Genomic DNA, 22,692 nt, shown 5'->3' on the forward strand with positions numbered 1-22,692 from the left:
CTTGAGACCCTTTAGGACTTGGAAGTTCTAATTATTGCAACTGAAGTATTGATATGTTTGCTAATTAATAGGTGAATGGCCTGCTTGCTTTGTTTCTTTCATATGAACACTAGGTACTGAATGAAGAAGAAAAAAATAGTACTGTGGGCTAGAGCTAGGGAGAACATGCATGTGCCCTACATGCGCCTTAGGTAAATTTGGAGCCATGAACATACTGAGAATACATGTGAACATATAGCCATCATTATTACATCGTTCATCACTAGTCACCAAAAGCAAGCGTGGTGATAGAGAACAGATAACATTAAGTCATGACGGGAAGGGTTCACTCCTTCTTAGACCATGTACAATGCAAGATGCTTAGAGAGGTGCTTAGTAAAACAAACTGTGTTTTTCTTAAGCACCGGTGCTTATGTCTGTGACAGGGGTGCATAATTAAGCATCTGCTCTCTACAGATAAGCATCGGCTTGCATTGTACATGGTCTTGCATGTTCTTTACATTGGAAACTGAAGAAGCACAAGAGGACAAAATAATGATGTTAACTTTTGTATTTCTCAAGTAAGTATATCTTGTTCAACCTCCCTGTCCAAATACAGGTCAGCTTTTGAATAAAAACTTAGATGGAGTCTACTTAAATTCTTGTCCTTTTCTGACATCGTCTGGTATATAGTGTGTATCTTTTGCCCTTGGTGAAGGTCTCACGCCGAAAGAAGGTATTAGATCCATATATGGTTAGATCCACCACAAACATTGGCAGATTTCGTTTCCGCCCCATAGGGTCTCACTGACCTGATGGAAAATCTTTCAGTTTTAGTTCTTGATCGAGATCCGGTTTCCCTGTGGACCATCTCCAATACGCTTGCTAGATTCAACTTCAAAGGTGCACACTTCAATCCCAAGCATCTCCATTTCGTATTTTCCCCTTCCTGTCCAAAAAGGAAGTTGTTTTTAGAGGGAGAAGAAAGGTAGTATTCATGGGGCTACTATAAAAGGCACGATTTGATATCTGTTGCACAAGATTTTGCATATTCATGGGGCTACTATAAAAGGCACGATTTGATATCTGTTGGTGTCTTCTATCCACAGTCACATCTGATCAAATTTCACATATTTCATATTTCTGCTGTTTGGTGGGGAGTTTGGGTGTACGGCTGTTTGGCTGGAAATTTGGGTGTACATCTGTTTGGCGGGAAGTTTGGGTGTACGGCTGCTTGGCGTGAAGTTTGGGTGTACGGTCGTCCGGTGGGACAATTTATACGTTCTATCCATCATGATCTGGACCACTAATTAACGGTTGGATGGCTTTCGTGTGTGGATATAGAACGCTTCTCATGACGTGAAGCTTGGCGAGCTATGGCCCTACATGGCAGTGAACCTGTCCTCAGTATCATGTATAGCTCGTACGACCATCATATATATGTGGAGCATTTCCGTAGATCTATGACATTTTTAAACAGAAAGGAAACAGATGCAGTTCCCATATAGGTACTGCGTCACCCTGACCATTAGATTATATAGCATATGTGTGTAATATATTGTGTGAACTTCACAGTTTAAACGGAGGCAGCATATGTAGTTCGTAATGGGATATACTCCCTCCGTCCCATAATATAAGAGCGTTTTTGGTACTAGTGTAGTGTCAAAAACGTTCTTATATTATGGGACGGAGGGAGTAGCTAGCTGCTAGTTACTGGGCCACCCTTCCAAGTGCTATTAGATTGCAGAAAGTGTTGGATTATGTGGTCAAATGAGAAAAATCACATACCAAGTAGCTATATTAGTCCTTAGAAGATACTCACTTGTTGCAATAGTACGTGCAGGTTGGGATATTAATATAACTATATTTGGACATGATAACACGGTGTTTACTCTCCAAAATTTTGAGTCTAACTTCTACTGTTTTGTAGTTCTTCCATTCGAAACAGTGGAAGAGGCTCTAGATTCCCTTAAAAGGGGGGTTGCTAAAAATGAGGAGCTTGATTTGGTAGTAGCGGAAGTTCATCCTGGCAATGCAGAGATGGACACCTTGGTGCTGTTTCACCACATCCTGAATGCACTTAAAGTGCCTCTCATCAGTAAGCATTTGTATTCAGAGCTGTATTGTTTTAAGAAATTTTCTTCCATTCCAAACTCATTAATCTAGGAGTGTTGTTTCTTGGTTGCAGCTATGTGTGCCTATGATGAGGCAGTCTCTACACGCTTGACCCTTGGAACATGCTTCAATGTGGTTAAGCCGTTGGATACTGAAACCGTCAATTTTCTGAGGATGAGAGCACTTCAACACAGGTCTATTAAAAATCACAGGTCTGAAACTGAGGATGAAAAACAAGATGCGTTGAACGCGAATGTCTATTCAGAGAATCTGGGTTGGTTCTTATGGAGCAGTGAGCTCCATGAGAAGTTCTTGCAGGCTGTTGAAGTGCTTGGGGCGTGTAAGGCTATCTGCACTTGGCATAAATTAGTCGTTTGTTATGTTTAACAGCTGAAAAAGCATGACCTTTGAGTGTCTGTTTTCTTTTTGGCTAACAGCTGCTATGGCTCAAAACATTCACCAGTACATGAATGCCAAGGATTTGAATTTGACCATACAGCATGTTGCAAGCCATCTCCAGGTGGGTGATCGATTTAGTTTACCTCAACTGTGGTATTGCCGGTACATCAATAGGCACTATGTACGTTTTTTGTTAAATTTTGTTTGTTTAATAGACGATCATAAGTAGTAGAAGCTGACAACCTATGCATGCTAGTTAGTTTAAACTGACTGAACGTTTGGCATTTGAGCCTTATATTTTTCTTTCATCCTATGCACTTTCCCGAACGAAACCTTTTGTTTTTGCCACTAATTAAGATGATATTGTCATTCTGCTATAGCCTTGAAGTTCTATGGCATGGCCATTGTTCTGTCCAGTCATTGGTTCCCACCACTACAGCTGACTATCCCCCTTCCGTGGCCATTGGCTATTAATTGCCACTGCCAACCTGATCCCCCCATGAATGAATATTTGGTAGAGATGGAAGCTACTATGCACTTGCCATTTCTGCACATATATATTGATTAACCAACAGAATGGTTGCAGCATTGCCTAAACTAATCTTGCAGAACCAGCTAATTGCAAGAGATCTGATCACGGTGGTCATCATTACACGATTCCTGAAGTTGTAGGTGTATGCCACCGCTTGGTCATCACCTTTATCACTGTTTTGTACCCTGGCACGTTAAGTACCAGCAGCTAGTGCTGCTCGGACAAAGTCACGGTCTCCGAATCTGGCTCGGATTCGGATTTCTGATTCGGCAAGATTTTGAGGAACACGGTAACTAACGCATGGAGGCTGAGTGACCAAAGAAATTGATGTTACGTGCAGATGAGTCCTTTTACCAACTCATGTGCTCATTAACATACAGTGATTGGGCAAAAGGGAAAAAGGTAAAAGAGAAACAAACACCTACTGGAATAGCAACAACAACATAATAATTAATTTTTTATTATTGGTTTGATCTTAGTGTGAAAAATAAAACATTTCCCTCTGCTATTTATTTTGTGTAAATATAGGTTCTGCATTGTTCAATCAATTGGGTAATTTTCTGTGGCAACAGTGTCCGACTTCACAAAATTTTAAAGAACTATGTGCACACTGTTGAACTGTTGAAGAAACAAATAGGAAGAGAACTTTATTTAATATTTGACCTTTTAATTCATACCCCAGTAAAAGCTCACACAGTTACTGGCAGGCTTGTATGCTAAATACAAGGGTCAAGATTCCATTTTAACTGAATAAACTTGGAAGGAAAGAATGTTTCCACCGTGATACTCTACTGTGTGTCCTTTGTTATTTCTTTATTTTCCAGAAGAAACACATGTACATGGATGTCTCATACCTGCGTCAGTACTCAGTAGTCTGTACTCTCTGTCTCTGCATGCCATGGAGATTAAGTTTTGTATATGGTGCTCTAGATAAGATTTCAAATTTCCAAACCATGCAGCTTCAGGAGTAGATTTTGTTACAGAACCAATCACAATTGGAAAAACAAACTTTATGCATGTTAGCACCGAATTCGTAAATAATCAGACTATCCAAAGCATTATTATAACCCAGTTTACCAAATCGACTGATTAATAATTGTTATCATGTTAATGGGAATTTTGTGAACAATGTACTACTTTATAGGTATTTTCTCCTTTATTGGTTAAATTAGGGGCTTATTGACGTAACTTTGGTCTACCCTTAGCTGATGCTAGCAGTAGGGCTTTTGGCTTCTTTTTGGCCTTGTTGTGACTGTTTGTGCTTTCTTGGCACTCTCCTTCTAATACAAAACGAAACACGTCCGGGCGCTTGTTTGAGAAAAAAAACATACTCCACAAGTTTCAAGTTCATCTATTTCAGCGTTGTTATGCTAAAACGCTATAATTTCTTCATTACGCTCACTTTCTATATTGTGATGTGTGATCCCTGTCTTGAATGTTCTGTTCTGTATTGTGATGCAGAAACACCGGCTGCGAGCGCAGAGGCAGAGGTTATCTCACGATGAAGAGGGCTATCAACATTATGCCAGAATGAAGGAATTATCTGAGATGATGTCATCAGCATACAAGGCACCCAGTGCTAAACCCAATAATCATTTGGCAACAACCCAGACGCAGTTCACGCATGGGGTTGCCTCTTCTATCTGGGACAAGTACCCCGGGATGGTGTGGCCACACATGGAGGGAAGTTCAGCAGCCTCTGCTATGTGGTACAGTTACCCCGGAAAGCGGTGGGGACAAGTGGGGGAGAGTTCGGCTGGAGCACGAGTTTCTCAGACTAATGCACGTCCACCTCCAGTTCTGATACATGGTACCAAATCTATCTGGGACTGGTACCAGGAGAGCCTGCAGCACTATAATGAGAGCCTGTCATACAAACGTGAGGTGCTGCCTGTACAGAGCAAAGCACTTGATGGATATGGACGCGAGATTTTCATCAACCTGGAGAGAGAGGAGATCAGTCTTACTGAAACAGCAGGCAAGATTGTCATCAACCTGGAGAGCGATGACATGCAGAAAGACACCAATGACGACGTGCACGCCGCAGTTACTCCACAGGAAGACACAATGAACGAGGTGCACGCCGCAGTTACTCTGCAGAAAGACACCATGGACGAGGCGCACGCTGCAGTTACTCCACATGAAGTGAACGAGGTGCCTGCTGCAGCCATGGGCGCTGGTTATCTGGTGGATCTAGCAGGCAATGCCCTGCTTGACGGTATAGACAACTACCACCCCGCCGCAGAGAATGCGCAGTCTGAGCCTTTCAGTGACTGGGATTGGAAAGAGGTGGAGAAATTCTTGACGAACCAGATGGAAGGACAGGGGCAGGAGCAGCAAGGCCTTGAACTAGTGGATCTGCTCCAGGTAGACGGCATTTCACCAGAGGAACTGCTCCAGGTAGACGAAGCCTGGAACCAGGCGCTTCAGCAGGCAAACCCGGCAAACGTCGTCGAGGACGAACCCATGGCTGAAGAGCCCGCCGCTGGAGACGCCCCGGTGTCCGATCCTGCGAACCAGTCCGGCGTCGCCGACAACGTGTTCGGGGTCTGGAGCCCCCAGTTTGCGGCGACGACTACGGCATGCCGTTCTAGACCCGCCAGAAGAGGGGCAACTCAAGAACTGCTTTTATTTTAGTAACAATAATAAGACTGGTGAAGTATAAGCAATAAAGGTTCATGTGGAGAAATCCCCAGGAGATATATGGGAGAGCTGCTGATGCTCGGACATGTTACCAGTGCTCTGTGGCATTGGTTAAACCCATTTGTTAATCGGTTTCCAGACTTCTACATATTATCTTCCTCTGTGATGCATTATGACTTTATATAATTCCATATGTGTGTCAGTTCTATCTAGTCTAGGGTTTTTGTTCTTCGAACAAAGGAGCACCAGGCTTTTTGCCTGGATTTCTTTGATTCAATCCAACGCAAGTTTTTTTTCTTTGGGAGGATTTGAGTCCTTAGAATAAATGCTGGATTGCTAAACTTGAAAACTGAGTTTCAAAGGTTGGAGAGGAACACAATCTGGGAGCTGGACACACTTGATTGGATTGTACCTACTAAATCAACCATCAATGAATAAAATCATGTATGCTGTTCTGGTCTTCTCCTTTTGATTCAGATTAACGTGGGGATTATTTGGAGTGGGTCATCGTCATAGATGTAGAGGTAAACAAAAGCTATGCAACTGATACAAATTTACAGAAAGTTCTGTAAAGTATGCAGCGAAAAATAACTGCATGGACCTATAAAAAAGGTAATAAAATAGCTCGCATCTTTTACTGGTTTGTTACTGTAATTGCCACCATCTTCACGAACAGAAGATCTACTCTTGGACTTTGCAGGGCTGCTAATTTGTTGACTTTGCAAAACATCAGTTCCTGAATTTAGCCGCACATTTACCTGGGACAATTTGTCAGATGCTGATACATGTCCTTTTAATGAGTTTGCATGCCGTGCTGGTTCAGACACTGATGCAGGTGAGCTCTTCACCTCGGATGTGAACTCATTCAAACTTAGTGAACCAAAACTTTTGACTGGCAGTGTTGAAGTAGACTTATTGGCTAACTTGATGATGATTACGCGCCACATCACCAAAATTTAACCGACCGGCCAGCCTGCTTCTGTTGGATTTCTCCCTGGGCCCATGTGTGTGTGCTGTATTGACATCTGGGTAACTACTGGAAAAGTTTCCAGAATTTCCTCTCTCAAATAAATCTCCTTCCGTACATGAGTTAACACGTCATCTTAGTCCATGCTCAGACACCATCATGGTTTTGGGTACCGCCCGAGAAATTTGGATACCGGGCGAGCATTTCTCGCTGCCCCACGGGAGACACGCATGACGAGCAAAAAATTCATTTTTTTTAATTTAAACGCTCAAAGTATAGATAAATACAGTGGTAACCAGTTCCATTGTCGTCCCTGGCTTTGGTTCGGTTGTAGCGGTCTAACTCATCCTTCTGGAGGTTGTAGGTTTGATCTCCATTGTTACACTTTTTTGCTATTATTTTTCAAGCTCTTCGATGCACCGTTGGCTCCACATCACATCAAGGCGGTGGCGGCTCTCTTCGATCCTGATGGCGCTGCCTTTGATGAGCCAGCGCACACGGGGTTCGCTGCCTTCAACCTGCCAGAGAGTGTGGAGCCGTGTGGGGCATAGGGCTCCTGTAGTTGCTGTGGGTGTGTTGCCTTCTGAAAGCACAAGTGCTTCCTGATTGATTTTGATAATTAATGTTAACATATCTCTTGTGTTGGATTTCCTGAATGATTTTGATAATTAATATCATCATATCTCTTGTGTTGGACTAATGCTTTTATCTAATGTATTTCGGACAAGTTTAACAATGGCTTAGTGATATTGTTCCAAAGCCCTCAACCACTTTCTCATTCCAAATATGTCTAAAACCCAAAGTCAAACTCGGCCCCACCGAAATCTTCTATCTGGCGCCACCGAGTTCATTTGACATAGCTACTGCCAGAAACCCTAACACCTCGGTCACACCGATACGGATCTCGGTCTCACCGAGATGGCCCTGCAAACTCTCTGTTTCCCTTTGTAACATTTTGGTCTCACCAAAATGAGCGATCGGTCACACCGAGTTTGCTTGACCAACTCTTTGTTTGCTCTTTGCTGAAATCGGTCTCATCGAGTTCATGCAATCGGCGCCACCGAGATGAGGTTTTGCCCTAGCCCTAGCACATCGGTCCCACCGAGTTGTTCCAGTCGGTCCCACCGAGATTCCTAACGTTCACATTTTGAACTGAATCGGTCTTACCGAGTTCTTCTATTCGGTTTGACCGAGTTGGGTCAAATGTGTGTAACAGTTGGATTTTGTGTGGAGGCTATATATACCCCTCCACCCTTCTCCATATGTGAGAGAGCCATCAAAACGTGCCTACACTTCCAGCTTACATTTTCTCAGAGAGAACCACCTACTCATGTGTTGAGATCAAGATATACCAATCCTATCACAAGAATCTTGATTTCTAGCCTTCCCCAAGTTTCTTTCCACTCAAATCATCTTTCCACCATATCCAAATCTGTGTGAGAGAGTTGAGTGTTGGGGAGACTATCATTTGAAGCACAAGAACAAGGAGTTCATCACCAACACAACATCTATTACCTTTTGGAGAGTGGTGTCTCCTAGATTGGTTAGGTGTCGCTTGGGAGCCTCCGACAAGATTGTGGAGTTGAACCAAGAAGTTTGTGAGGGCAATGAGATCACCTACTTTGTGAAGATCTACCCGAGTGAGGCAAGTCCTTCGTGGGCGATGGCCATGGTGGGATAGACAAGGTTGCTTCTTCATGGACCCTTCATGGGTGGAGCCCTCCGTGGACTCGCGCAACCGTTACACTTCGTGGGTTGAAGTCTCCATCAACGTGGATGTACGATAGCACCACCTATCGGAACCACACCAAAAATCTCCGTGTCTTCATTGCGTTTGCACATTCCAATCCCATCCCTTTACTTTCTTGCAATAGCATGCTTTACTCTTTCCGCTGCTTATACTCTTTCCATGCTTGCTTGAAATGTATTGTGAATGCTTAAACTTGTGCTAATACTCTACCTTAACTTGAACAACTTAAAAAATGCCACTTTTACTTGTTGAGGGTCTAATCACCCCCCTCTAGACCCCTTGATGTCGCTTAAAGCTACGTCGGTATTTCCCCAAAGAGGAAGCGATGATGCAGCACAACGGCGGTAGGTATTTCCCTCAGATATGAAACCAAGGTTATCGAACCAGTAGGAGAACCAAGCAACACAACGTAAACAACCCCTGCACACAAATAACAACACCTCACAACCCGACGTGTTAAAGGGGTTGTCAATCCCTTTCGGGTAACGGCGCCAGAAACGGTGCATGGACGGGAGAAAGTTGTAATAGATTGAATAAATAGATCACAAATAAAATAAAGTGCAGCAAAGTATTTTTGTATTTTTGGTTTAATAGATCTGAATAAAACGTGCAAATAAAATAGATCGCAAAGCAAATATATGAGAAAGAAGACCCGGGGGCCGTAGGTTTCACTAGTGGCTTCTCTCAAGAAAGATAGCAAACGGTGGGTAAACAAATTATTGTTGGGCAATTGATAGAACCTCAAATAATTATGACGATATACAGGAAATGATCATTACATAGGCATCACGTCCAAGATTAGTAGACCGACTCCTGCCTGCATCTACTATTATTACTCCACACATCGACCGCTATCCAGTATGCATCTAGTGTATTAAGTTCATGGAAAAACAAAGTAATGCAATAAGAACGATGACATGATGTAGAGAAGATCTATCTATGTAGAGATAGACCCCATTGTTTTATCCTTATTAGCAACGATACATATGTGTCGTTTCCCTTTCTGTCACTGGGATCAAGCACCTAAGATCGAACCCACTACCGGGCACCTCTTCCCATTGCAAGATAAATAGATCAAGTTGGCGAAACAAAACCCAAATATCGGAGAAGAAATACGATGCTATAAGAGATCATGCATATAAGAGATCAAATAAACTCAAATAACTTTCATGGATATAAAAAGATATGACTGATCATAAACTCAAAGTTCATCAGATCCCAACAAACACACCGCAAAAAGAGTTACATCATATGGATCTCCAAGATACCATTGTATTGAGAATTCAGTGAGAGAGAGAAAGCCATCTAGCTACTAACTACGGACCTGAAGGTCTACAAATAACTACTCACGCATCATCGGAGAGGCACCAATGGAGGTGGTGAACCCCATCCGAGATGGTTTCTAGATTGGATCTGGTGGTTCTGGACTCTGTGGCGGCTGGATGAATATTTCGTCGACGTCCCTAGGGTTTCTGGAATATTTGGGTATTTATAGAGCAAAGAGGCGGTTTGGGGGCACCCGAGGTGGGCACAACCCACCAGGGCGCGCCTGGGCCTCCTGGAGCGCCCTGGTGGGTTGTCCCCTCCTCGGGACTCCCCCCAGGTGCAACCAGGGCCCAACATCTTCCTTCTGGTTCATAAAAAATCTCCGCGAAGTTTTGTGGCATTTGGACTCCGTTTGATATTGATTTTCTGCGATGTAAAAAACATGGAAAAAACAGCAACTGACACTTGACACTATGTCAATAGGTTAGTACCAAAAAATGATATAAAATGACTATAAAATGATTATAAAACATCCAAGATTGATAATATAACAGCATGGAACAATAAAAAAATTATAGATACGTTGGAGACGTGTCACCCCTCTTCTCGATCCTTTCACCATGAGTCTGGCAAGGGGGTACAATATTGATCCAGGAGTAGATCATTGGACAGCGGTAAAAATTATCCTTAGGTACCTAAAGAGGACTAAGGAAATATTTCTCGGTTATGGAGGTGATAAAGAGTTCGTCGTAAAGGGTTACGATGATGCAAGATTTGACACCAATCCGGATGACTCTGAGTCTCAATCTGGATACGTATTGAACGTGGGAGCAATTAGCTAGAGTAGCTCCATGCAGAGCATTGTAGACATAGAAATTTGCAAGATACATACGGATCTGAATGTGGCAAACCCGTTGACTAAACATCTCTCACAAGCAAAACATGATCACACATTAGTACTCTTTGGTTGTTAATCGCATGGTGAGTGAACTAGATTATTGACTCTAGTAAACTCTTTGGGTGTTAGTCACATGGCGATGTGAACTCTGGGTGTTAATCACATGGCGATGTGAACTAGATTATTGACTCTAGTGCAAGTGAGAGACTGATGGAAATATGCCCTAGATGCAATAATAAAGTTGTTATTATTATATTTCCTTATTCATGATAATGGTTTATTATTCATGCTAGAATTGTATTGACCGGAAACTTAAATACATGTGTGGATACATAAACAAATACCGTGTCCCTTGTTAGCCTCTACTAGACTAGCTCGTTGATCAAAGATGGTTAAGGTTTCCTAACCATAGACATGAGTTGTCATTTTATAACGGGATCACATCATTAGGAGAATGATGTGATGGACAAGACCCAACCGTTAGCATAGCATATAATCGTTCAGTTTATTGCTACTGCTTTCTTAATGTCGAATACATGTTTCTTTGACCATGAGATCTTGCAACTCCCGGATACCGGAGGAATAGCTCGTGTACTATCGAATGTCACAATGTAACTGGGTGATCATAAAGATGCTCTACAGGTATCTCCGAAGGTGTCTGTTGAGTTGGCGTGAATCGAGATTGGGATTTGTAACTCCGTGTAACGGAGAGGTATCTCTGGGCCCTCTCGGTAATACAACATCACAAGAAGCTTGCAAGCAAAGTGACTAAGGAGTTAGTTACGAGATGATGCATTATGGAACGAGTAAAGAGACTTGCCGGTAACGAGATTGAACTAGGTATGGAGATACTGACGATCGAATCTCGGGCAAGTAACATACCGACGGACAAAGGGAACTACGTATGTTGTCATAAAGGTTCGACCAATAAAGATCTTCGTGGAATATGTAGGAACCAATATGGGCATCCAGGTCCTGCTATTGGTTATTGACCGGAGAGGTGTCTCGGTCATGACTACATGATTCCCGAACCCCCAGGGTCGCACGCTTAACGTTCGTTGACGCTAGAGTAGTATTGGGATATTTGATGAGTGGTAACCGAATATTGTTCGAAGTGCCGGATGAGATCCCGAATGTCATGAGGAGTATCGGAATGGTCGGGAGGTAAATATTTATATATGAAAAGTTGTTTTCAGGGTTTCGGAAAAAAATCAATTTTTTTGGTATTGTACCGGGAAGCTTCCAGAAGCTTCCGAAATCTTCCAGAGGAGTCCGGAAGTCCACCAAGGGTTCCACTATGTCCCAAGGATCAACATGGGACGAGGGGAGGCGCCCTGACCTTATTGGGCCAGGCGCACACAAGTCCCTCAAGGCCTATGCAAATGGGAAAGGTGGAAAGTCCACTTTTGTATGGAAGGGAAGGAGGAAGACTAGGATTCCACCTCCTCCCCCCTTGGCTGCGCTGTAGGGTTTGGAGGGGCTGTTCCCCACGCCCCTCCACCTACATATAGAGGGGAGGGTGAGGGGGTCCTGGATTAGGGGGTCCTCGGGCGTCCAGACTATGGTACGTGGGCCGGACTGATGGGCTATGAAGATACAAGATCGAAGAATCTCTCCCGTGTCCGGATGGGACTCTCCTTGGCGTGGAAGGCAAGCTAGGCGTCCTGATATGAAGATTCCTTTCTCTTTAACCAACATTGTAAAACCCTAGTCCCCTCCAGTGTCTATATAAACCGGAGGGCTTAGTCCGTAGTGGGCAGAAGAATCATAACCATAGTCATACAGGCTAGACTTATAGGGTTTTAGCCACTACGATCTCGAGGTAGATCAAATCTTGTAATACCCATATTCATCAAGATCAATCAAGCAGGAAGTAGGGTATTACCTCCATAGAGAGGGCCCGAACCTGAACATCGTGTCCCCTGTCTCCTGTTACCATCGACCTTAGATGCACAGTTCGGGACCCCCTACCCGAGATCCGCCGGTTTTGACACCGACATTGGTGCTTTCATTGAGAGTTCCGCTGTGTCGTCATCAAGAGGTTCGATGGCCCCGTCAATCATCTACAACAATGCTGTTCAGGGAGAAGTCTTCCTCCCCGGACAGATCTTCGTATTCGCCTGCTTCGCACTGCGGGCCAACTCGCTTGGCCATCTGGAGCAGATCGATAGCTACGCCCCTGGCCGTCAGGTCAGATTTGGAAGCTTGAACTACGTCACGGATATCCGCGGAGACTTGATCTTCGACGAATTCGAGACCACGGCATCCGCTCCCTGTCACTGCGATGAACATGAGTTAAATCTGTCATCGGACCATACCTAGGAGATAGCACCTGTAACTGCTCTGGCCCTAGATCCGGAATAGATTGCGCCATCCGAGGACGGGAGGCTCAACCCTGCCACGGAGGCCGCAAACTCAGCGGTGTTGGAGTTGCACACAGACCCAACCTCGAGTGGGATCCGTGTCACCGGAACCTCGGACCCGTTTCCGGCTACAAGTTCCGAACCATGTGCGTCCGCGCACGACAAGCTTGATCAGGCATCGATCGTCAAATTCAGCTCCGCGGACATCTTTCGGCACTCGCCTTTATGCCACGTGCTAAACTCATTAAAAACACTCTCCTTAGCGGGGGACTCTCAGCCGAATTATATCCGGTTCGAACTGGAGGCTGACGACAGAGAATTTCGTTTCCTACCCCCCGCCCACTTAATAGCCACTGTCGAAGACTTAACCGACACGCTCGATTACGGCTCCGAAGACATCGACGATATGGACGACGATGCTGGAGAGGAGCATGCCGAAAACCCACCGTTCACCGGACGATGGACGGCCACCTCCTCATACGACGTATACATGGTGGATGCACCAAAAGAGAATAGCGGCGATGACAAGGAAGATCCAGTTGAGGATAAACCTCCTGAGATACAACCAAAGCGGCGGCGTCAGTGGCGCCGCTCTAAATCACGCCGCAGCAAAAATAGCAACACCGGCACAGGAGAAGATAACACTCCGGACGGTGCCGAAGACAATGAAGACCCCGTTGAGGCAACTTCCAAACAGGACGGACGGGAAGACGGGCAAGCTAGCCCTGATGAACAGGCCATACATGAAGACTCGGAGGATAGTAATTATCTTCCGCTCTCCAAGGAGGAGGTGAGCCTTGGCAATGAGGATTTTATCGTGCCTGAGGAACCTCTCGAGCAGGAGCGCTTTAAGCGCCGGCTAATAGCCACTGCAAGGAGCCTGAAAAAGAAGCAGTAGCAGCTTCAAGCTGATCAAGATCTGCTCAATGATAGATTGACTGATGTCCTGGCAGCCGAGGAATATGGCCTCAAGCGCCCAGCCAAAAGTTACCCGAAGCGTAAATTGCTACCTCGGTTCGATGATGAGGCGCTGGAGCGCGTACCATCATCGCGCAATGCGGCTGACCGACCATCACGTGGTCGGGACAACGCGGCAACTCAAGCCGAACACCAGCCCGCTCCACCTCACCGTAAAGGTAGAGATAAAACAGCTCGGGGACATACCTACGACCTGCGGCAGGGCTTGGACAGTAGAGCGGGTCAGAACAGATCGATCTATGGATCACGGGGACGCGCCCCGACACGCGACAACGGCTATCTAGCCGGACGCAACAATCATACTCACGCCCGGGCCGAGAACCACAGACGGACTCCATCCGAGCTACGTCGCGACATGGCCCGATACAGAGGCGCCGCACATCCCCTTTGCTTCACTGACGAGGTAATGGATCACGAATTCCCAGAAGGGTTTAAACCCGTAAACATCGTATCATATGATGGGACAACAGACCCCGCGGTATGGATCGAGGATTTTCTTCTCCATATTCATATGGCCCGCGGTGATGATCTCCACGCCATCAAATACCTCCCACTAAAACTCAAAGGACCAGCTCGGTACTGGTTGAACAGTCTGCCCGAAAACTCCATTGGCAGCTGGGAAGACTTGGAAGAAGCCTTCCTTGACAACTTCCAAGGAACATATGTCCGACCTCCGGATGCAGACGACGTAAGTCATATAGTCCAACAGCCCAGAGAGTCAGCCAGGAAATTCTGGACTAGGTTCTTAACTAAAAAGAACCAGATCGTCGACTGTCCGGATGCCGAAGCCCTAGCGGCCTTTAAGCATAGCATCCGCGATGAATGGCTCGCCCGACATCTCGGGCAGGAAAAGCCGAAGTCCATGCCAGCCCTTATGGCACTTATGACCCGCTTCTGTGCGGGCGAAGATAGTTGGCTAGCCCGTTGCAATAATAATGCAAGTGAAGCTGGCACCTCCGAAGCCAAGGATAGCAACGGCAAGCCCCGACGCAACAAACATAAGCGTCGAAACAATGGCAACAATACAGATGACACGGCGGTCAACGCCGGATTCAGTGGCTCCAAGTCCGGTCAGCGGAAGAAGCCATACAATAGAAACAATCCGGGCTCATCCATCTTGGACCGCATACTCGATCGTCCATGTCAGATCCACGGCACCCCTGATAAACCAGCCAATCATACCAACAGAGACTGTTGGGTTTTTAAACAGGCCGGCAAGTTAAATGCCGAAAACAAGGAGAAGGGGTCCCAAAGTGAGGACGATGACGAGGAGCCCCGACCACCGAACACAGGGGGACAGAAGAAGTTTCCCCCTCAGGTCTAAATGGTGAACATGATATATGCCACCCACATCCCAAAGAGGGAACGCAAGCGCGCGCTCAGGGACGTCTATGCGATGGAGCCAGTCGCCCCAAAGTTCAACCCATGGTCTTCCTGTCCAATCACTTTTGATCGCAGGGACCATCTGACCAGTATCCGTCATGGCGGTTCAGCCGCACTGGTCCTCGACTCAATCATTGATGGATTCCACCTCACGCGAGTCCTCATGGACGGTGGTAGCAGCCTGAACCTGCTCTATCAGGATACATCGCGCAAAATGGGCATTAATCCCTCAAGAATTAAGCCCACAAAGACTACCTTTAAAGGAGTCATACCAGGTGTAGAGGCCCGCTGTATGGGCTCAATCACCCTAGAGGTTTTCTTTGGATCTCCGGACAACTTCCAAAGCGAAGAGTTGATCTTCGATATCATCCCCTTTCGCAGTGGCTATCATGCACTGCTTGGACGAACCGCATTTGCTCGATTCAACGCGGTGCCACACTACGCTTATATCAAGCTCAAGATGCCCGGACCACACGGCGTCATAACAGTCAATGGAAACACGGAACACTCCCTCCGTACCGAGGAGCACACCACTGCGTTAGCAGTAGAAGTACAGAGCGGCCTTCTCAAGCAGAACCTTAATTCGTCGACCGAGCTCCCGGACATTGTCAAACGAGTCCGTACTACTCGGCAGCAGGACATCCCAGCTCGTCAAGAGCTCGACTAGCAATTTGGCCTCCGTCCCAATCCCAGCCAAGTAGCGGCATTCGCACCGCGCGTGCATAACTACGCACTCAAAATACCATGGGCATAGACGGAGGCATGACTAGCTTGTAATCCACAATACGGCTCAACCGCTCCTAGACACACATACTTTCTATTTTTCTTTTTTATCCTTTTCAGGTTTCTTTTCCACAGGCTTCTTCGGATGACCTGATCATCGGTCCTCCCGACAGGATGGATACACCAAGATGGCAAGAAGCACTGGCATACAAGGGAATTTCTAGGTGGTCTCTTTAACGATCACTCTACCTGTTTTCAGGACCCGCACGCAGCTCTTCCTTGGTTGTGGCATGTTAAATAGCCCGGTTGCTTATTGCACCACTTGTACAAATACGCTTTGATGTATTAATCAAACTATAATGGAAACAGTTAGCGGCCCAACTTCTGCGGCATTAGCTTACTACCTCCTTTTTCCTTTTTTGATAATCTTCTCAAGTTGAAACCGTACACTTTGGTACGCTTTAATCTGCCAGGGGCTTCATTGCGACCCATAATACGGCAACAAAGTCCGAACACTCTTTGTAGTAAAGTTTGGCACCCCGAATTTAGCATTATATGCATTGGCTCTGAATCATGTCTTTGGTCAATAGTTGGGTTGCCCGGCTCCTGTGCTTACTACCTTACGTTCCGCTATATCGGCTAGGGTAGTAAAGGGAGAACTACTGCGATTGTGTCCCGGTTTATCCGGATGAGCACCTCACTAGAGAAAGCCGAAAACTGACTGTCATGATGCGGCGAGAGCCGGTCACCTCTTCGGAGGTTTCAAATCTTTAGCGATTTTTTCCGCATTATGCGATGAATCGGCTCTTACCCGATCAGGTGTCTACAGTACCCTAGTTCGTATACTAGGGGCTGCGCCAAACTTTTCATTGTCAAACTCCTATGGCTAAGTGAAGGTGATAAAGCCACATAGTCCGATTGCCTGGTTCGTTGCGCTAAACACCTCCTTCAAGGACCAAACAATTGGATCAAGAGTGCTTAGATTACATCCTGAACACCCCCATACTACCTACGTGGGGGCTGAAGCCGACGACTGGCCAACTCTCAAAATTTCATAAACACGACCGCACAAGAGGTAAAATATTAAACAAACATTATGTTACATAGCCGAACTTGTTTCATAATATAGGACGAGGCAATATGAATGTATTCATTCAAAGATTACATCCTTCGTACATTGCTCCGCCACAATGTGGGATCCCTCCGGGACATCGCTAAAATATCGCTCAGGCGTGCGGTGCTCTTTGCCCGCGGGCGGTCCCTCGGTCACGACCGTGACGGCGTTCATCTTCGCCCACTGCATCTTGACACGGGCGAAGGCCATCCGCGCACCCTCAATGCAGACCGACCGCTTGATGGAGTCAAGCCGAGGGCAGGCATCGACTAGCCGCTTCACGAGACCAAAGTAGCTGTTGGGTATGGATTCGGCAGGCCAGAGTCGGATTATTAAGTCCTTCATGGCCAGTTCGGCCACCCTATGCAGCTCGACCAACTGTTTTAGCTGATCACTAAAGGGCACCGGATGTTCTGGCGCAAGGTATTGCGACCAGAATAGCTTCTCCGTTGAGCTCCCCTCTTCGGCTCGAAAGAATTCAGCAGCGTCAGAAACGCTGCACGGCAGATCCGCAAACGCCCCTGGAGAACTCCAAATCCGGGTCAGTAGGAGATACCTCTTCTTCACATACTTGCTTTGCATAATAAAAGCCTTACCCGCCGCGATCTTCTTGGCCTCTTGGATTTCCTGGAGGGCGCCTTGGGCTTCGGCCCGGGCCTCTTGTGCGCTTTGGCGGGCCTTCGCGAGTTCGGACTCTTGGTCCGCATGTTGGCACTCCAAGGACTCGTATTTCTTCAAGGCGTCCTGAAGCTCCTGCTGGACCTCCCCAACCCTGGCCTCATGCTTTTTCTGGGCGGCTTGTTCCTTCGCCGCCCTCTCCTCGGCCTCGGCCAGCGCTTTCTTGAGGGTTTCAACCTCAGTAGCCGCTCCTACAAATATCATAGCACTATGGTCAGTGAACATCGTTTATTCTTTTTGAACATACAGCAAGTCATTGCATACCTTGCTTCTCCTCTAGCTGTTTCGTTGCCTGGTCGAGCTCTTCCTCGGCCCGCTCCAGACTCTGCTTTAGTCCGAAAACCTCAGCAGCATGAGAGGTTGCGGCCAGCAACGACGCCTGCTTATTCACATAAGACATATTTTGTTAGTTTCCTGCGAAAATTACTTGATCCTCTGTCCGGCTTTTCTTTCTGAACACCGGACAGTGTCTCAAGGGCTGCTGTCTATACTATGGCTTTCTCTTTTGTGTCGCTTACCTCAAAGTCTGTTAGCAGGCTGGTGCAGGCTTCGGTCAGTCCGTTCTTGATGGACTGAACCCTCTCAACCACCGTACCCATAAGGATACGGTGTTCCTCCACAATGGAAGCGCCTCGTAGCGCTTTCAGCAGATTATCCGGTGCCTCTGGATGGACAGAGGTCACCGGCAGTATAGGCACACCTCCTCCCTTCGGAGGAGGCTGCTCGCTTGACTCCGGAGCCGTGTAGGTCTCCGGGATGGTATCCGGCTGGGGGCCGAATTGGATATGGCCCCCATCGCCAGTCTCCATGGGGGTTTTCTCCCCCATGTGTTCGGCGGCCGAGGAGCCATCCTCTGGCGCCACCCGGACGGCCTCCTGAACCTCTCCCTGGCCGGGGAAGGTCCTTCAGGACAGCACCTCGGCGTCACCCTTGGCCTGGGGAGTGTGAGCTGTCGGTGGTGACTCGCTGGCCATCGCCTTCGAATCCAGCGAATCCCCCGATGAAGACCGCAGGGAGCTGTCATGGGCCGGACTGCAATTGCATAATTCAACATGTAAAAACCATGAAGTAGAGAGGCCAGATATATGGACGCATCAGGGTTTTTTAGCACTTACGATGCGGCCAGGGGCTTGTTTCGGGGGCGTGGCTCTGGGCTACTGTCAACATCCCACGTGGGGTTATCCGCGAGGGAACCCTTCCCCCTCTTGGACGCTCCTGCCTCCAGACTAGTGGAGGCCGCCCTCTTCTTCCTTCCCCCCTCAGGGGGAGAGTTGCTTTCTTCCTCCTCCTCGTCGTCGTCTTCGGCGGCAGAGGAGTGAGTCTTGTTGTCTTTGGACGACACGTCCGAAGCTCCCCTGCGGTGGAGGCCACTTCTAGCCCCCTTGGCCTTCTTCTTGGCCTTCTTCTCCGGCGCCTGGTAAGGCGCCGGGACCAGCATCTTCGTCAGAAGCGGGATGGCTGGTTCCTCGGGCAATGGAGCCGGACACTTAATCCACTCCGCTTTCTTTGTCCATATCTGAAATAAACAAATAGTAAGGTTTAGATATCTTCCTCGGCTAGGCAGGTAAAGTGTGCGCCTTGAAACATGAAATACTTACCGCATTGGCGGGACGGGCCAGGGCGTGCCCGCGGTCCTCGGTTATCTCTGGCGGCATCTCATTGCCCTTGAAGAGCAACTTCCAGATATCCTCGTGCGTGGTTCCGAAGAACTGCTGCAAGCTCTGGTGTTGGCCGAATTGAACTCCCATAAATGGCAAGTCCGGCTCTGGCATGGAAGGATCCGGCGAACTAGCATCACCTGGATCACATTGACGAGCTTAATGTTGTTGTCCACCATGCTCTGGATGCGCGTATGCAGCGCTATCAGCTCGTCCGATGAAGGCCAATTCAGTCCCTTCTCTAGCCAGGAGGTGAGCCGCATTAGAGATCCGGACTTGAATTCGGGGGCCGCGTCCCAGGTGGCATCGCGGGGCTCGGTGATATAGAACCACAGTTTCGGCCACTCTTTGACAGTCTCCACAAAAGTACCTTTGGGCCATGTGACATTGGGCATCTTGCTCACCATGGCACCTCCGCACTCTGCGTGTTGGCCGTCCACCACCTTCTGCTTCACGTTGAAGATCTTAAGCCACAGTCCGAAGTGGGGTGGAATGCGGAGGAAGGCCTCGCACACGACAATGAATGGCGAGATGTTGAGGAAGGAGTTTGGGGCTAGGTCATGGAAATCTAGCCCGTAATAGAACATGAGTCCGCGAACGAAAGGGTGGAGAGGAAACCCTAACCCGCGGACAAAATGGGGGATGAACACCACCCTCTCGTTGGCCTTCGGGGTGGGGACGATTTGCCCCTTGGCCGGAAGCCGGTGGGCCATTTCTTTCGCCAGGTACCCGGCCTCCTGAAGCTTGGTGATCTCCTTCTCCTTGACGGAGGAGGCCATCCACTTGCCTTGCGCTCCAGATCCGGACATGGTCGAGTGCTTTCTTGAGGCGGAAAAGATGAGGACTTGGGCGCTGGAGCTCAAGAATGGGAGGGCAGAGAGAGAGAGAGAGAAGGCGTGGGTGAAGGAAGGGAATCCTTATCTCCTTACAAAGGCAGTGAATATCAAGCGCCTCCCCACTCACCTTAAAACTCGCCTGTTCCCAAGGGCTGTGCAAACGGCACGGTTGGATTACCCATGCCCGTATTGATGAGGATAACGCAATAAGGGGACACGATCTCTGCTTTGACAAGACGTGCCAATGAGACCGCATCTCGAAGCGGCAGGCCGGAAAATGGTTCGAAATAATGACTAGGTGATGACGTGGTCTCACATTACCAAAAGTTATCAGCGGATTGGACTCGTGAAATATTAGACTCTCTGCGTTTGTGGAATTTGTTTTGCAGAGCCAGACACGTTCGTTGCGTCCAAAGACTGTGTTGGAGTATTCAGAGAAGTGATGTCTACTACACAACCTTCTTCTTGTAGACGTTGTTGGGCCTCCAGGTGCAGAGGTTTGTAGGACAGTAGCAAATTTCCCTCAAGTGGATGACCTAAGGTTTATCAATCCGTGGGAGGCGTAGGATGAAGATGGTCTCTCTCAAACAACCCTGCAACCAAATAACAAAGAGTCTCTTGTGTCCCCAACACACCCAATACAATGGTAAATTGTATAGGTGCACTAGTTCGGCGAAGAGATGGTGATACAAGTGCAATATGGATGGTAGATATAGGTTTTTGTAATCTGAAAAATATAAAAACAGCAAGGTAACTAATGATAAAAGTGAGCATAAACGGTATTGCAATGCTAGGAAACAAGGCCTAGGGTTCATACTTTCACTAGTGCAAGTTCTCTCAACAATAATAACATAATTGGATCATATAACTATCCCTCAACATGCAACAAAGAGTCCCTCCAAAGTCACTAATAGCGGAGAACAAATGGAGAGATTATGGTAGGGTACGAAACCACCTCAAAGTTATTTTTTCCGATCAATCCATTGGGCTATTCCTATAAGTGTCACAAACAGCCCTAGAGTTCGTAGTAAAATAACACCTTAAGACACACATCAACCAAAACCCTAATGTCACCTAGATACTCCAATGTCACCTCAAGTATCCGTGGGTATGATTATACGATATGCATCACACAATCTCAGATTCATCTATTCAACCAACACATAGAACCTCAGAGAGTGCCCCAAAGTTTCTACTGAAGAGTCAAGACGAAAACGTGTGCCAACCCCTATGCATAGGTTCATGGGCGGAACCCGCAAGTTGATCACCAAAACATACATCAAGTGGATCAATAGAATACCCCATTGTCACCACGGGTATCCCACGCAAGACATACATCAAGTGTTCTCAAATCATTAAAAGACTCAATCCGATAAGATAACTTCAAAGGGGAAACTCAATCCATTACAAGAGAGTAGAGGGGGAGAAACATCATAAGATCCAACTACAATAGCAAAGCTCGCGATACATCAAGATCGTATCACTTCAAGAACACGAGAGAGAGAGATCAAACACATAGCTACTGGTACATACCCTCAGCCCCGAGGGTGAACTACTCCCTCCTCGTCATGGAGAGCGCCGGGATGATGAAGATGGCCACCGGTGAGGGTTCCCCCCTCCGGCAGGGTGCCGGAACAGGGTCCCGATTGGTTTTTGGTGGCTACAGAGGCTTGCGGCGGCGAAACTCCCGGTCTATTCTGTTCCCCGAAGTTTTTAGGGTATATGGATATATATAGGTGGAAGAAATACGTCAGGGGAGCCACGAGGGTGGAGGGCGCGCCCAGGGGGGTGGGCGCGCCCCCTGCCTCGTGCCTCCCTCGTTGCTTTCCTGACATGCACTCCAAGTCTCTCGGGTTGCTTTCCTTCCAAAAATAACTTCTCCAGAAGGTTTCATTCCGTTTCGACTCCGTTTGATATTCCTTTTCTTCGAAACACTGAAACAAGGGAAAAAACAGGAACTGACACTGGGCTCTCGGTCAATAGGTTAGTCCCAAAAATAATATAAAAGTGCATAGTAAAGCCCATAAAACATCCAAGATGGATAATATAATAGCATGAATACTTCATAAATTATAGATACGTTGAAGACGTATCAGCATCCCCAAGCTTAATTCCTGCTCGTCCTCGAGTAGGTAAATGATAAAAGAAATAATTTATGAAGTGTGAATGCTAGCAGGTGCACAAGTTTGATCAATGATAATTTCAATCACCTTTTCTAGCATCATTATATGTCATAACAGTAGCTCATATCATAAAACTTTGCATGATCAAGTAACAAACTATTCACATGTTAAAGTATAGATCAAAAACTTTCTTGAAAACTAACAAACTATGTTCTCAGTCATCAAACAATTGCAATTCATCTTATTTTCAGGAAGAGTCTATGTCAGAGCTTTGATTCAGCAAACTT

General features: G+C 46.8%; 1 protein-coding gene across 2 annotated transcripts; it reads left to right on the forward strand.

Annotated features, from left to right (window-relative positions):
* Positions 1 to 689: 689 nt before the first annotated feature.
* Positions 690 to 5,854, forward strand: LOC109742553 (uncharacterized). Of its 2 annotated transcripts, XM_040394509.3 has the most exons (5): positions 690 to 882; positions 1,910 to 2,077; positions 2,168 to 2,434; positions 2,532 to 2,614; positions 4,487 to 5,854. In XM_040394509.3, the coding sequence occupies exons 1-5, from the start codon at positions 795 to 797 to the stop codon at positions 5,660 to 5,662; spliced, it is 1,782 nt and encodes a 593-aa protein (XP_040250443.1). In that variant the 5' UTR covers positions 690 to 794; the 3' UTR covers positions 5,663 to 5,854. The 2 variants fall into 2 exon arrangements, with proteins under 2 accessions (XP_040250443.1, XP_040250442.1); XM_040394508.3 differs by lacking the exon at positions 690 to 882 and having other exon boundaries at positions 1,568 to 2,077.
* Positions 5,855 to 22,692: the final 16,838 nt, after the last annotated feature.

The sequence above is a fragment of the Aegilops tauschii genome, chromosome 7, assembly GCF_002575655.3.
Source record: "Aegilops tauschii subsp. strangulata cultivar AL8/78 chromosome 7, Aet v6.0, whole genome shotgun sequence".
Classification (NCBI taxonomy): domain Eukaryota; kingdom Viridiplantae; phylum Streptophyta; class Magnoliopsida; order Poales; family Poaceae; genus Aegilops; species Aegilops tauschii.